This window comes from Carcharhinus amblyrhynchos, chromosome 18, assembly GCF_965287045.1.
Source record: "Carcharhinus amblyrhynchos chromosome 18, sCarAmb.v2.hapA, whole genome shotgun sequence".
Classification (NCBI taxonomy): domain Eukaryota; kingdom Metazoa; phylum Chordata; class Chondrichthyes; order Carcharhiniformes; family Carcharhinidae; genus Carcharhinus; species Carcharhinus amblyrhynchos.
Genome location: NC_137341.1, coordinates 2,094,123 through 2,109,790, shown reverse-complemented (window position 1 = coordinate 2,109,790; position 15,668 = coordinate 2,094,123). Strand labels below are relative to the sequence as shown.

Genomic DNA, 15,668 nt, shown 5'->3' with positions numbered 1-15,668 from the left:
TCAGGTTAGACAGGTGGATAAAGAAAAGCTGTTCTCAATAGCCAGATGGGACAAGGACGAGGGGGGCGCAGATTTAAGGTTTTGGGTCAGAGATGCAGGAAGGGGGTGTGAGGAAGAAGATTTTTGATGCAGCGAATGGTAATGACCTGGAATAAACAAGTACAAAGGACTTTGGATGGACATTCAGGGGTGGGGGGAGTCCACACAGGAATGCTGATTAAATATCTCTGACCTTCCTCACACCCTGTCACTCTGTGATCCTTGTGAAATTTGAAACCAGGTATTTGCAACAAGATTCACAGAGCATCAGCCCACTGGAGACAAAGTCATGAGACTGTCCAGTCCAGCAGAAAGAAACCCTCCGACCCTCCCCACTGACCAACTGTCAGAATGAACAAAATGCAGTCCTGGATGTAACTGAGAGCAGAAACAATAACAGCAGAATCCAACCCCTGGAATCACTCGTGGACTCGCTGGTGTGTCTGTAGGTGGGATAACTGAGTGAATCCCTTCCCACACTCAGGGCAGGTGAACGGCCTCTCCCCAGTGTGAATCCGCTGGTGCGTCTGCAGGCTGGATGACTGACTGAACCCCTTCCCACACTGAGCGCAGATGAACGGTTTCTCCCCGGTGTGAACTCGCTGGTGTGTCCGCAGATTGGATAACCGAGTGAATCTCTTCCTACAGACAGAGCAGGTGAATGGTCTGTCCCCAGTGTGAACCCGCTGGTGTGTGAGCAGGATGGATGAACGAGTGAATCTGTTCCCACACTGGGAGCAGGTGAATGGTTTCTCCCCCGTGTGAATGCGCTGGTGCGTCCGCAGGGTGGATACTTGACTGAATCCCTCCCCACACTGAGAGCAGGTGAACGGCCTCTCCCCTGTGTGAACTCGCTGGTGTGTCCGCAGGTGGGAGGCCAGAGTGAATCCTTTCCCACACACGGAGCAGGTGAACGGTCTCTCCCCGGTGTGAACTCGCTTGTGCGCCTGCAGGCTGGATAACTGGGTGAATCCCTTCCCACAGTGACAGCAGGCGAACGGTTTCTCCCCGGTGTGAACCCGCTGGTGTGCCCGCAGGCCGGATACCTGAGTGAAACTCTTCCCACACACACTGCAGGTGAACGGCCTCTCCCCGGTGTGAACTCGCTGGTGTTGCTGCAGGCTGGATAACCGGATGAATCCCTCCCCACACTGAGTGCAGATGAACGGCCTCTCCCCAGTGTGGCTGCGCCGATGAGCTTCCAGGAGAGATGGGGCTTTGTATCCCTTCCCACAGTCCGCACATGTCCATGGCTTCTCCATGGTGTAGATGCCCTTACCTCTCTCTCGGGCAGACAATCAGTTGAAGCCTCGTCCACACACAGAACTCGAGTACAGTCTCTCCCCGCTGTGAATGGGGTGATATTTATTCAGGCTGTGGAACTGGTTGAAGCTCTTCAGTCAGTGCACTGGAACACTCTCACTCGAGTGTGGCCGTGTCTTTTCCAGTCACACCGATATTCGAAATCTTTTCAAATTAACAGACCGGACAATCATTTCTCCTTCTAGATTCAAAGGCCGATGATATTCAGGTCCCAGGCTCAATATAACTGTCAGACCTAGATGTGATGTTTGAGATTTCTGCCTGTGATTCCTCTTTCAATATCCTATAAAAGGAGTTCACAAAAGTCATCAGTGTCTGTAGAATCTCATCGAATCCCTGCAGTGGCCATTCAGCCCATCGTCCCGACACTATGGTCAATTTTAGCACGGCCAATCATCCTAACCCGCACATCATTGGCCTGTGGGAGGAAACCAGCGCACCCGAAGGAAACCCACGCAGACATGGGGAGAATGTGCAAATTCCACACAGACAGTGACCCGAAGCTGGAATTGAACCGGGTTTCTGGCACTGTGAGGCAGCCGTGCCAACCACTGTGGCGCCCAAGATAGGAATTCAGAACAAACAATTCTCGTTTCTATGGAATACTCGTTCCCCTCTCATTCCCCAAAAAGCTGTAAATCTCCATCCCACACACTCTCCCTCCCTCTGCTGGATCTAATATTCACCCTCCCAATTCTCCTGAAGGTGCTGATTGACAGATCCATGCTCACTGCTTCCTGTCCTGGACACACAAATAGGAGCTGCAGGTGGCCATTCAGCCCATCAAACTGCCTCAACCATGCATTGAGAATTGGCCGGTCTACCTCAGCACCATTTCCCACACTATCCCCCAGAAATCACTCAACGTCTTCAACATCTCAAAACTTATCAATCTCTCTCTTGAAAATTCTTGATAACTGAGGCTCCACAGTCCTCTGGGGTGCAAAATTCCAAAACTTCAACAAATCCTTGAGTGAGGGAATCCCTCATCTTAACTTCCTCTCCATTTTCCTACCTGTTCCCCACGACGCTTGACTCCTTTATCAGTCTAACTCATCCTGGAATATATTCAATGACCCTCGGCCTCCACCGATCCGTGTGGAAGAGAAACGCAAAGACTAATGACTGTAATAGGCAAGCTGATGAATGACTGGAACTATATAATGTAGAGGCAGAGAGGAACAACGGCTTAACTGGTCTAACAAGGGAGGAAGTTGCATGCAACCATACACAAAAGTCCAGACTCTAATTGGCTGGAGGACCTGAGCCCATCTGGTCCTCCATGTGTTGCTATTGGTCAGTCTCCCGCAAGTAGACAATGAGGGGCGGAGCCCGCACACAGATGGGGTGGGCGGAGCTTTGACCGCCACATGTGCTGAGCTGTTGTCCAATCCGCTTCTGTTACCAAATCAACCTGTTGGACTTGAACCTGGTGCGGTGAGACTACCTTCAGTCCAGGAGGCAGTGATGATGTGGAGATACCGGCATGGGACTGGGGTAAGCGCACAGTTAGAAGTCTCCAGGTTCAAGTCCAACAGGTTTATTTGGTAGCAGAAGCCGCTAGCTTTCGGAGCGCTGTTCCCTTCATCAGATTGAGGGGGTTGAGCTAGGAGGAGGGGCTGAATAAACTAGGCTTGTACTCGTTAGAGTTTAGAAGAATGAGGGGAGATCTCATTGAGACGTATAAGATGATGAATGGGATGGGTAGGATAGAGGTGGAGAGACTCTTCCCGCTCAGAAAGGATAGCAGGACTAGGGGGCACAGCCTCAAGATAAAGGGGAGGCGGTTTAGAACGGAGTTGAGGAGGAACTTCTTCACTCAAAGGGTGGTGAATCTCTGGAATTCTCTGCCCGTTGAAGTGGTGGAGGCTACCTCGCTAAATATATTTAAGACGCGGGTTGATGGGTTTTTGCTAAGAGAGGGGATTAAGGGTTATGGGGAGAGGGCTGGAATGTGGAACTGAGCCACGACAGATCAGCCATGATCTTATTGAATGGCGGGGCAGGCTCGAAGGGCTAGATGGCCTACTCCTGCTCCTATTTCTTATGTTCTTATGGTTGGGTGGGAATTCTGTTCACAAACAGAACATGTAAAGACACAAATTTACAAAATAATGTGAGTCTTTACAGCTTATCAAGTGTTAAAGGTACAGAAACAGTGAGCATGGATCTGTCACCTTCAGGAGAATTGGGAGGGTGAATATTAGATACAGCAGAGTGAGAATGGAGGGAGAGTGTGTGGGATGGAGATTTACAGCTTTTGGGAACAAGGAAAGAATGTTCTTTCGAAATTATAGAATTCCAACATCTTATTAACCATCCCTAAGCCTTCACAACGAATCTCTGTTCTTAGGACAATCTTATCCCTGACTTGTCTGCACTGCTCGCAGTCTCAAAGCACTGCCCGTGTGCTGTATTGAGAGACCCTGTAAGGCAAGTTTAATACTCCTTGACTGTGTCTTGAATGACTGAATAGCTCTAGGAATGTGGTGACGTCAACTAAATCCCATGACGTTTTACATAACGGTTAGCAACACAACATTTTGTTAACGTTGCACATATAGATATATAAATACATATAAAAAAGGTCAAATATTGCAGATGCTGAAACAAAAATAGAAAATGCTGGAAAACCTCAGCAGGTCTGACAGCATCCGTGGAGAGAGAATAGAGCCAACATTTTGAGTCTGAATGACCCTTCATCCACATTCAGAACATTGGACTATTCTCTATGAATGAGGCGAGATTGGAGAAACTTGGGTTTGTTCTCACTGGGACAACGGAGGTTGAGGAGAGATCTGATAGACGTCTACATGATTATGAGGGGCAGAGTGGATAGTCAGAAGCTTTCTCCCAGGGTGGAAAAGTCACTAGGGGGCACAGGTTTAATGTGTGAGGGACAAGGTTTAAAAGAGGTGTACGAGGCGAGTATTTTACACACTGGGTGGTGGGTGCCTGGAACTCGCTGCCGGGGTTGGGGGTAGTGGAAGCGGACATGATAGTGACTTTTGAGGGGCATCTTGACAAATACATGAATAGGATAGGAATAGAACATAGAACATTACAGCACAGAACAGGCCCTTCGGCCCACGATGTTGCGCCGACCAGTTAAAAAGCAATGACCCTCTAACCTAAACCAAACCCTTTCCATCCATAAACCTATCCACGGATCTCTTAAATGCCCCCAAACTAGGCGCATCCACAACTGCAGCAGGCAGGGCATTCCAATCCCTCACCACCCTCTGGGTAAAGAACCTACCCCTGACATCCGTCCTATAACTACCACCCCTTAATTTAAAGCCATGCCCCCTCGTGCTAGATTTCTCCATCCGAGGAAAAAGGCTATCGCTGTCCACCCTATCTAAACCTCTAATCATCTTATATGTTTCAATAAGGTCCCCTCTTAGCTGCCTTCTTTCTAACAAAAACAACCTCAAATCCCTCAGTCTCTCCTCATAGGACCTCCCCTCCATACCAGGCAACATCCTGGTAAACCTCCTCTGCACCCTCTCCAAAGCCTCCACATCCTTCCTATAATGTGGGGACCAGAACTGCACACAATACTCCAAGTGCGGACGCACCAGAGTTGTGTACAGTTGCAACATGACGCTGCGGCTCCTAAATTCAATCCCCCTACCAATAAACGCCAAGACACCGTACGCCTTCTTAACAACCCTATCTACTTGATTCCCAACTTTCAGGGATCTATGTACAGATACATCTAGATCCCTCTGTTCATCAACACTATTCAGTTTCCTACCGTTGGCCCTATACTCTACACATCTGTTATTCCTGCCAAAGTGAATTACCCCACACTTTTCCACATTAAACTCCATCCTCCACCTCTCGGCCCAGCTCTGCAACTTGTCTAAGTCTCCCTGTAGACTAAGACACCCTTCCTCACTATCTACCACACCTCCGACTTTGGTGTCATCAGCAAATTTACTAATCCACCCAACTATACCCTCATCCAGATCATTTATAAAAATTACAAAATTATAAAAATTAAAGAATAGAGGGATATGTTCCCTGGAAGGGGAGGGGGTTTTAGTTCAGTGCAGGTTTGGAGGGCCGAAAGGTCTGTTCCTGTGCTGGAATTTTCTTTGTTCTTTGAATATATCTAATAGCTGCCTCAGCCTTGACCCACACTCTAATACACAGAATTACACAAAGATGGCTGACAGAGCAAACAACTGGTCAGAATATACAAAAATGGCCAAGAATGACAAGAGAGGAATACTAGAATTTGAGAGAAAACTAGTTCAATGTAAAAACACCAATAGTAAGTGTAGATATTTGAAAAAAAGTTAACAAATGGAGCACTGGCCATAGAGCATGGAAACAGGCCCTTCGGCCCAACCAGTCCATGGTATCCTCCCAGCTAGTCCCAATTGCCCACATTTAGCCCATATCACTCGAATCCTTTCCCATCCATGTACTTATACAAATACTTTTCAAATGTTGCTTTTGATCCTGCCTCAGCCACTTTCTCTGGCTCAGCCATACACGCACGCGTGAAAAAGTCGCCCCTCAGGTTCCTTTTAAATCTTTCCCCTCTCACCTTAAACCCATCCTCTCTAGTTTCCAATTCCCCTTCCTTGGGTAAAAGACTGTGTCTGCGTTCGATCTCTGCCCTTCATGATTTTATACATCTGTGAGGTCCCCCCTCATTCTCCTACATTCCAAGGAATAAAGCCCTCGCCTGGCCAACTGCTCCCTATAATCGTCCTGGTAACATCCTCGGAATACTTCTCTGTACTCTTCCCGTTTACATAGAACACTACAGCACAAACAGGCCCTTCGGCCCACAAGTTGCACCGATCATATCCCTGCCTACTAGGCCTATGTATAACCGTCAATCCCATTAGATCCCATATACTCATCCAGAAGTCTCTTAAAAGACCCCAACGAGTTCGCCTCCACCACCACCAATGGCAGCCGATTCCACTCACTCACCACCCAGACATTATCAATGTCTTTCCTATAAAAGAGTAGCCAAAACTGTACACAATACTCCAAGTGCGGCCTCACCAACAACTTATACAACTGTAACATAACGTCCCAGCTCCTAAACTTAATTCCCCGATTGATAAAAGCCAGTGTGCCAAATGCCTTCTTCATCAGTCTGTCAACCTGTGACGCTGCTTTCCATGAACTAACTACTTGCACACCTAGGTTCAAAGAACAAAGAACAAAACTAGCCCAGGAAATAGGCCCTTTGGCCCAACGAGCCCGCGCCGCCATCTCAACACCACCAGTCCCCCTCTCCACCCATGACCCCTGTCTAATGTTTTATGGCCATCCAGATTGAGGGAAACTGATTTAGGGACAATTTATTCCTGCCAATCAGCCTAACAGCACATCTTTGGGGTGTGGGAGGAAACCGGAGCACCCAGAGAAAACCCACGCAAGCATGGGGAGAATGCACAAACTCCCACAGACACCGGCCCAAATCCATGTGTCTGCACAGCAATCAGTGATAGTCACTGAGCTGTCGTCTTGCCCAGTATCTGGTCCAGTTTAAGCACACACTAACGACATGAAGCACTTGGCCAATCTCGAACATTCAAGAGCAGCCCCAGTATGACCCATCGCGTGTATGCCCCTCGTTGGAGACAAGGCGGTTCCTCTGTTCCTCAGCACTCCCCAGGGCCCTACCATTCACTGTGCAAATCCTACCCTGGTTTGACGTCAAAAAATGCAACATCCCACACTTAGCTGTATTGAAATCCATTTGTCAATCCTGGGCCCACATCCCTAACTGATCAAAGACCCCCTGTAACTTCTGATAACCCTCTTCGCTATCAATGATACCTCTGAACGTAGTATCATCCACAAACTTACTAACCATGCCTTGTACATTCACTTCAAAGTCATTTATATAAATGACAAAATACAAGAGTGCCAACAGCAACACCCAACATATCATTCGTTCTAGTCCGAGAAACAATCTTCGACCATAATCTCTTCTTCCAACCATCGAGCCAATTCCAGATCCAATTCACTGGCTCTCCCTGGATCCCACACAACCTAATCTTCCAGATGAGCCTGCCACATGGGACCTTGTCAAAGACCTTGCTGAAGTCCAATATAATCAACATCTACTGCCCTCACCCCATCCATCCTCTTGGTTGCCTCTTTGAAAAAACTTAAAAACATTTGTCAAACAAAGCAGTGCTGACTATTCTAATCAGATTTTCAAACGTTGATAGATCCTGTCCCTCAGAATCCCCTCCAGTAACTTATCCACCACTGTTGTAAGGCTCACTGGCCTGTAATTAGAACATAGAACATAACAGCGCAGAACAGGCCCTTCGGCCCACGATGTTGCGCCGACCAATTAAGAAAAAAGCAATGACCCTCTAACCTAAACCAAACCCTTTCCATCCATAAACCTCTCCACGGATCTCTTAAACGCCCCCAAACTAGGCGCATTTACAACTGCAGCAGGCAGGGCATTCCAATCCCTCACCACCCTCTGGGTAAAGAACCTACCCCTGACATCCGTCCTATAACTACCACCCCTTAATTTGAAGCTATGTCCCCTCGTGCTAGCTTTCTCCATCCGAGGAAAAAGGCTATCACTGTCCACCCTATCCAAACCTCTAATCATCTTATATGTTTCAATAAGGTCCCCTCTTAGCCGCCTTCTTTCTAACGAAAACAACCCCAAATCCCTCAGTGTCTCCTCATAGGACCTCCCCTCCATACCAGGCAACATCCTGGTAAACCTCCTCTGCACCCTCTCCAATGCCTCCACATCCTTCCTGTAATGTGGGGACCAGAACTGCACACAATACTCCAAGTGCGGCCGCACCAGAGTTGTGTACAGTTGCAACATGACGTTGCGGCTCCCAAATTCAATCCCCCTACCAATAAACGCCAAGACACCGTATGCCTTCCTAACAACCTTATCGACTTGATTCCCAACTTTCAGGGATCTATGCACATATACACCTAGATCCCTCTGTTCGTCAACACTATTCAGAGTCCTACCATTAGCCCTATACTCAACACATTAGTTATTCCTGCCAAAGTGAATTACCTCACACTTTTCCACGTTAAACTCCATCCGCCACCTCTCGGCCCAGCTTCTCTTTGCTACCCTTCTTGATGAGTACATGGGATTGGGAGTTATAGATAGTTCTATGGCCTGGTAGGTATGGATATGATCGGTGCAACTTGTGGGCCGAAGGGCCTGTTTGGGCTGTAGTTTTTCTACATTCAATGTTAAACAATGGAAGAACATTAGCCACGCTCTAATCGTCCAGAACTTTGCCAGTGGTAAGAGATGACGCAAATATCTCTGCAAGAGCCTCTGGAATTCCTTCTTTAACCTCCAATAAGATCTGAGGGTGCACTTGATCAGGCCCAAGGGATTTATCCACCTCGATTCGCAGTAAGGCTGCAGATACCCCCTCCCTAGTAATACACGTGTGGTTCTCTTACTTCTTCAGCACCCATGATTTTTCAAGGAGAAGCATTCATTAAAAAATTCTCACCCATCTCCTGTGTCTCCACACACAGACAATAATGCTGATTTTTAAAGGGATCATTCTCTCTCTAGCCATCCTTTCAGTCTTAATATAGCTAAAGTACCACTTGGGATTTTCTTTAATCTTACCTATCAGATCCAAATCATACCCTCTTTATGCCCTCCTGATTTCCCTCTTAAGTATTATCCGAAACATTTTATAGTCAGAGTGATTCACTTGCCCCCAGTTGCCTCAATCCAATATATGATTTTTGATTTTATTATTGTTACGTGTATTAACATACAGTGAAAAGTATTGTTTCTTGCATGCTATACAGACAAAACATACCGTTCATAGAGCAGGACCTCCAGGGTGGCATTCTCTGGGTTGCTGCCTAGTACCAGCAGGGCTAGGAATAATGAGATCATGCAGCTGAATGCATGGCTGAGGGATTGGTGTAGGGGAGAGGGCTTTACTTTTGTAGATCACTGGGAGGTATTTATGAGAGAAGGGCAACTGTATAGGAGGGGTGGGGAGAATTTGAATGGGAGGGGGACTAGTGTCTTAGCAGGGAGGTTAACTGGTGTGTTTAGGAATGGTTTAAACTAATAGGGAGGGGGGGTGGGGATGTGGCTGATAGCTCATTAGACACTGGGGCCGGGAGAGAGTTGGGTGAAAGGAAAATTATCAGGGAGAAGGAGGTTCCGAGGGACACTGATGGGTTGGACTGCGTCTGTTTCAATGCGAGGAGTGTGACGGGTAAAACGGATGAGCTTAGGACCTTGATGTTTGTGAGGAATTTAGATGTGGTGGCAGTAACAGAGACGTGGTTAAGGGAAGGGCAGGAGTGGCAGCTGAATGTTCCTGGGTATAAGTGTTTTAGGTGTGACAGAGGAGGGTTGAAGAGAGGTGGTGGGGTGGCACTGTTAGTAAAGGAGCACATCACAGCAGTGCAGAGGGAGGACAATATGGAGGAGTTAGGGATCGAGTCGCTGTGGGTGGAGTTGAGGAATAAAAAGGGAGAGATTACGATGCTAGGGGTGTACTATAGGCCACCCAACAGCCCGAGGTCAGTGGAGGAAGGTATTTGCAGAGGCATTTTGGATAGGTGCAGAAAGAATAAGGTGGTTGTAGTGGGTGAGTTTAATCTTCCTGGAGTGGATTGGAAGGTGCCTACAGCTGGGGGTACGGATGGGGAGGAGTTTGTAAAATGGGTGTTGGAAGGGTCCCTGAAGCAGTACGTAGATAGCCCGACTAGGGAGGGGGCTATACCGGATTTAGTGTTGGGTAATGAGCCGGGGCAGGTGGTTGAGGTTGAGGTAGGCGAACATGTGGCTAACAGTGATCACAAGTCTGTCTACTTTAGGATAAAAATGGAAAGGGATGAGTGCTGTCCGAAGGGGAGGGTGCTGAACTGGGGGAAGGCGAGCTATAGCCGGATTAGGAAGGAGCTGAAGGACACTGATTGGGAGGGACTGTTAGCTGGCAAGTCCACGGTTGGTAAGTGGGAGGCTTTCAAGGGCAAACGGAAAATGTTGCAGGAAAGGCATGTGCCGGCAAAGAGGAAGGATGGGAAAGGCAGGATTAGAGAGCCGTGGATTACAGGGGGTATCGAAGACTTGGTCAGGAAGAAGAGGGAGGCATATGTTAGGTCGAAACAACTGGGAACGGAGAGTGTGCTGGAGGAATAGAGAGAGAGTAGGAGGGAGCTTAAAAGGGGAGCTAGAAGGGCGAAAAGAGGGCATGAAATGGCTTTGGCTGATAGGATTAAGGAAAATCCAAAGGCATTTTACTCTTATATTAGGAGCAAGAGAGTGGTTAGAGGGAAAATTGGTCCTCTTAGGGACAAAGAAGGAGAGCTATGCATCGAGTCTGAGGGAATGGGGGAGATTTTGAATGAATACTTTGCGTCGGTATTCACGAAGGAGAGGGGTTTGGTGTTGTGTAATGTCTTGGAGAGAGCTGTAGATCAGTGGAAGGAAATATCCATTACGAGGGAGGAAGTGCGAAGGTTTTTAGGTAGCATAAAAACGGATAAAGCTCCGGGGCCTGATGGTATTTATCCCAGGCTGCTTAGGGAGGTGAAAGATGAAATTGCTGGGCCTCTGACTCAAATCTTTGTCTCTTCCTTGGACACAGGTGAGGTCCCAGAGGACTAGAGGGTAGCTAATGTTGTACCGCTGTTTAAAAAGGGTAGTAGGGATAACCCTGGAAATTATAGACCGGTGAGTTTGACATCGGTGGTAGGAAAATTAATGGAAAAAATACTTAGGGGTAGGATGTATGAGCATTTGGAGCATTGCGATCTGATTAGGGATACGCAACATGGCTTTGTTCGGGGGAAGTCTTGCCTTACGAATCTGGTAGAATTCTTTGAGGAGGTGACAAAAACGGTTGACGATGGGCGAGCCGTTGATGTCATCTATATGGATTTCAGTAAGACGTTTGACAAAGTCCCTCACGGTAGGCTGGTAGAAAAGGTTAAGGCACATGGGATACAAGGACAGGTAGCTAGGTGGATTGAGAACTGGCTGGGCAATAGGAGACAGAGGGTAGTTGTTGAGGGGACCTTTTCGGGCTGGAGGCCAGTGACCAGTGGTGTGCCGCAGGGCTCAGTACTGGGACCTCTCCTCTTTGTAGTATACATAAACGACTTGGAAGAGGGCGTACGTGGTGTGATCAGCAAGTTTGCGGATGACACCAAGATGGCGGATACTGAGGTGGAATGTCAGGTGATACAGCAGGATATAGATAGGTTGGTACATTGGGCAGATAGATGGCAGATGGAATTTAATCCTGACAAATGCGAGGTGATGCATTTTGGAAGGAATAATGCAGAGAGGAGCTACGTGATAAAAGGTAGACCGATTAGGAGTATAGAAATACAGAGGGACCTGGGAGTGCAGGTTCACAAGTCTATGAAGGTTGCAACACAAGTAGAGAAGGTTGTGAAGAAAGCTTATGGAATGCTAGCCTTTATAGGAAGGGGTATAGAGTATAGGAGCTGCCGTCTAATGCTTCAGTTGTACAGAACGTTGGTTAGACCGCATTTGGAGTACTGCGTCCAGTTCTGGTCACCTTAATACCGGAAGGACGTGGAGACTCTGGAGAGAGTGCAGAGGAGGTTTACCAGGATGCTGCCTGGTATGGAAAGACTGAGTTACGAGGAAAGGTTGGAGAAACTGGGACTTTTCTCCTTGGAAAGACGGAGATTAAGGGGAGACATGATAGAGGTATATAAGATACTGAAGGGAATAGATAGAGTCAATAGTGATAGGCTGCTCCCTAGATTGGGTACAATTACGAGAGGTCATGATTTAAGGGTGAGGGGGGAGAAGTATAATTTGGATATGAGAGGAAGGTTCTTCACGCAGAGGGTCGTGGGGGTATGGAACGCGCTACCGAGTAGGGTGGTGGAGGCAGGCACGCTGGACTTGTTTAAGGTTTACTTAGACAGACACATGAGCGAAACAAGGATGGAGGGTTATAGTAGAGGGTATTAAATAGGGTCAGAGTCTTGGGAGACACCGGAAATGCAGACTTACATGTTAACGTTTTTGTCTTTTTATTCCACAGGTGGCGGTCCACCTTGTTGTCAAACGAGGGGCATGCACACGGTGGGTCGTGCGTGAGCTGCTCGTGGAGGTTCCGGGAGCAGCCTAGTACTTCGTGTCAGTGTGTGCTAGATCCTGGACCGGTAGACGGGCGCCACAACAGCTCAGTGACTAGCACTGCTTGCTGTGCAGACACATGGATTTGGGCCAGTGTCTGTGGGAGTTTGCGCATTCTCCCTGTGTCTGCGTGGGTTTCCTCCGGGCGCTCCGGTTTCCTCCCACACCCCAAAGATGTGCTCTTAGGCTGATTGGTATACCAAATTGACATTATTCTCCCCTGAATCTGGCTAAGTTAGGGGTTCCACTCACATACACACAGGGCAGGGTAGGTGTAGGAGGATGCGGCGGCGCGGGCTCGTTGGGCCGAAGGGCCTGTTTCCCGTGCTGGGTTGTTCTTTGAAAATGAGAGAGTGTAGAATGTAGTGTTACAGTCATAGCTAGAATGTAGAGAAAGATCAACTTAATGCAAGGCCAGTCCATTGAAAAGTCTGACAGCAGCAGGGAAGGAGCTGTTCTTGAGTCGGTTGGTATGTGACCTCAGACTTTTGTATCTTTGTCCTGAATGAAGAAGGTGCCTCCGTCTTTTACCTGACCAGAGCCTCAGTGTCCCTTGTCAGCCAAGGATCCCTAAATTTATCATCCTTTTCCTTTATCCTAACAGGAATATACTGCCTCTGGACTCTTAATATCACACTTTTAAAAGCCTTCCATTTGCCAGTCATTCCTTTCTCTTCAGACAGACTCATCTAATCGATATCCGCCAGATCCTGCCTACCTAATGCCCGCAAAATTGGCCTTGCTCAAGCTTAGGGCCTTAACTGTCGACCCGTCCTATCTTTTTCCATAACTATTTTAAAATTAATAGTGTTCTGGTCACTGGACACGAAGTGCCCCCTAACTGATACTTCAGTCACTTGGCAGGTCTCACTTTTTTAAGCGTCTTACAGAAAGTGAGTGCAGAAACTAACAATGAAAAATAAGAAGCTGGCAGATGAATTGAAAAATAATTTTGTCTCAGTCTTCACAACAGAAGATCCAGGTAACAACTCAAAGTTGTAAATCAGAAAACAGGAGTGTGGGACGCACGCTGAAAAAAAAATCACTAGGGAAATGGTACTCAGCAAACAGTTGGAGCAGCGGCTGATGAGTATGGGTTCTGCTGGACTTCATTCTAGGGTGTTAACTGAAGTGGTAAATGTGATAGTTTGTGTGTTGATTAATTTTCCCAAATTCCCCATTGGGAACTGCATAAAGGGGAAGCAGTGCATGTGCTGTACTTAGACTTCCAGAAGGCATTTGATAAGGTGCCACATCAAAGCTTAATGTAGCAAATAAAAGTTCATGCTACAGGGATAATATATTGGCTAACTAACAGGAAACAGTGGCTTAAATGGGAGAGAGAGAGACCTGGGCCAATCTTTCCAGAGTCTGCTCCCTCCCTGGATTCACTTCCTTTCCCTTCAGTTGCTGCAAGTCCCCAGTTTCCCCCCAGAATGAGGAAAGAAATGGAAAGGGGGAGTAAAGAAAGTGTTTTACTCACAGATGTGGGAGACAGGAGGAAGTTTCAGTCTGTCTGAAGCTCAATCTTCATTCACACAAAGCCCGCTTGCCTGGAGGACCAGAGTCCTTCCGGTCCTCCAGCTGTTCCCATTGGACAGTGCCGATGAGAGGGAAGGGCACCTGATTCTAATTTGAGGAATGCGCATGTGCGAGTTTTTGAGTGAATGCGCATGTGCGAGTTTTTGAGTTAATGCGCATGTGCGCGTTTTTGGGTTAATACGCATGTGCGGACGAGGGGCGGGGCCCGGGACAAAGCCGGCGCGCTGACCGTTGTCTGTCCGGGTCTTGCAGCCTTTCGATTGGCTCCAGCGTGGCTGGAGGGTAAAGTCCCGCCCACCCCCAACATGAGGCTCCACCCCTCATTGTCAGTCTGCGGGGGATTGACCAATGGGAACTGTGCAGGACCGGAAGGACTCTGCTGCTCTAGCCAATCAAAGCTCCCCATGGTCTGAATACGGAAGTAAGAAAATAAGCTGGTTCACCGGCTCCTCTCTGAATGAAGATTTCAGACAGACTCAAACTTCCTCATCTCCCACATCTGTGAATAAAACAGATGTTTTCTCCCCCTTTCCATTTCTTTACTCATTCTAGAGTTGAATTTGTAACATGTAGATCACTATCCTGGTCTAATTAAAAATCCTCCTCACATTCTTCATGTATCTCTAACTTATGTGTCTGACACACATAAGCTCTCTGCTCACTTCTGTTCAAAGGCAAAACTTTAAGGTGGAAGTTAGCTTGAAGATTTTCAGGTCTCTGATCCAGGACAGGACAGTGTGAGAATGGAGACAGAGTGTGTGGGATGGAGATTTGAGGCAGGAAATTATGTTCTGGAGAAACTAAAATTGGCTTTTCTGAATTTCTGTCCTGCGCTGATAGTAATGACTTTTAACAGGATATCAGAAGGTGAGAAATAGTAGACAGAAATCTTAAACCAAACTTCACATCAACAGCTGACAGTCACTCAATTCATCAGAACCTGAAGATCAACAGCCATTGAATCCAGGCAAAATGTTTCTGTTCTATCTGCTTCAGAAGGCTTTGAATATCATGTGACTGGAAAAGCACCAAGCCCCCCACACACCTGAATGAGAGTGTTCCAATGCATTAACTGTGGAAAGAGCTTTAACCAGTTACACAGCCTGAAAATACATCGCAGCATTCACAGCGGGGAGAGACTGTACCCGTGTTCTGTGTGAGATTGAACATAGAACACTACAGCACAAACAGGCCCTTTGGCCCACAAGTTGCACCGATCATATCCATACCTACTAGGCCTATTTATAACCCTCAATCCCATTAAATCCCATGTACTCATCCAAAAGTCTCTTAAAAGACCCCAGCAAGTTCACCTCCACCACCACCAACAGCAGCCGATTCCACTCACTCACCACCCTCTGAGTGAAAAACTTACCCCTGACTGTCTGTCTAACCTGAGGAGTCATGAGGGGACTGTCGGGGCGGGGGATTTAGAGTCCTATCTTAGTTGGAAATTCATTGACACAGTCACACTGTAGAGAGGCCATTCATCTGCTATGCGTGTGGGAAGGGATTCACTCGTCCATCTACCCCGTTGAGTCACGATCTCACTCCACACAGGACAGATTATTTAAATGTTCCTACTGTGGGAGTGGTTTCAAAAGCTGTCAGGAATGGA

At 47.5% G+C, this 15,668-nt stretch overlaps 1 protein-coding gene across 1 annotated transcript; it reads right to left on the bottom strand.

The window, feature by feature from the left end:
• Positions 1 to 313: 313 nt before the first annotated feature.
• On the bottom strand, positions 314 to 14,075 carry LOC145354764 (uncharacterized). The gene is made up of 2 exons (XM_080206237.1): positions 13,992 to 14,075; positions 314 to 1,645 (listed from the first exon to the last, which is right to left on the bottom strand). Exon 2 carries the CDS (start codon positions 1,299 to 1,301, stop codon positions 459 to 461), a length of 843 nt encoding a protein of 280 aa, XP_080062363.1. The 5' UTR covers positions 1,302 to 1,645; positions 13,992 to 14,075; the 3' UTR covers positions 314 to 458.
• Between the last annotated feature and the right edge of the window lie 1,593 nt (positions 14,076 to 15,668).

Excerpts from the sequence above, each read along its gene's own strand:
- LOC145354764 (XM_080206237.1), bottom strand. The coding sequence starts at position 1,301 with ATGGAGAAGCCATGGACATGTGCGGACTGTGGGAAGGGATACAAAGCC.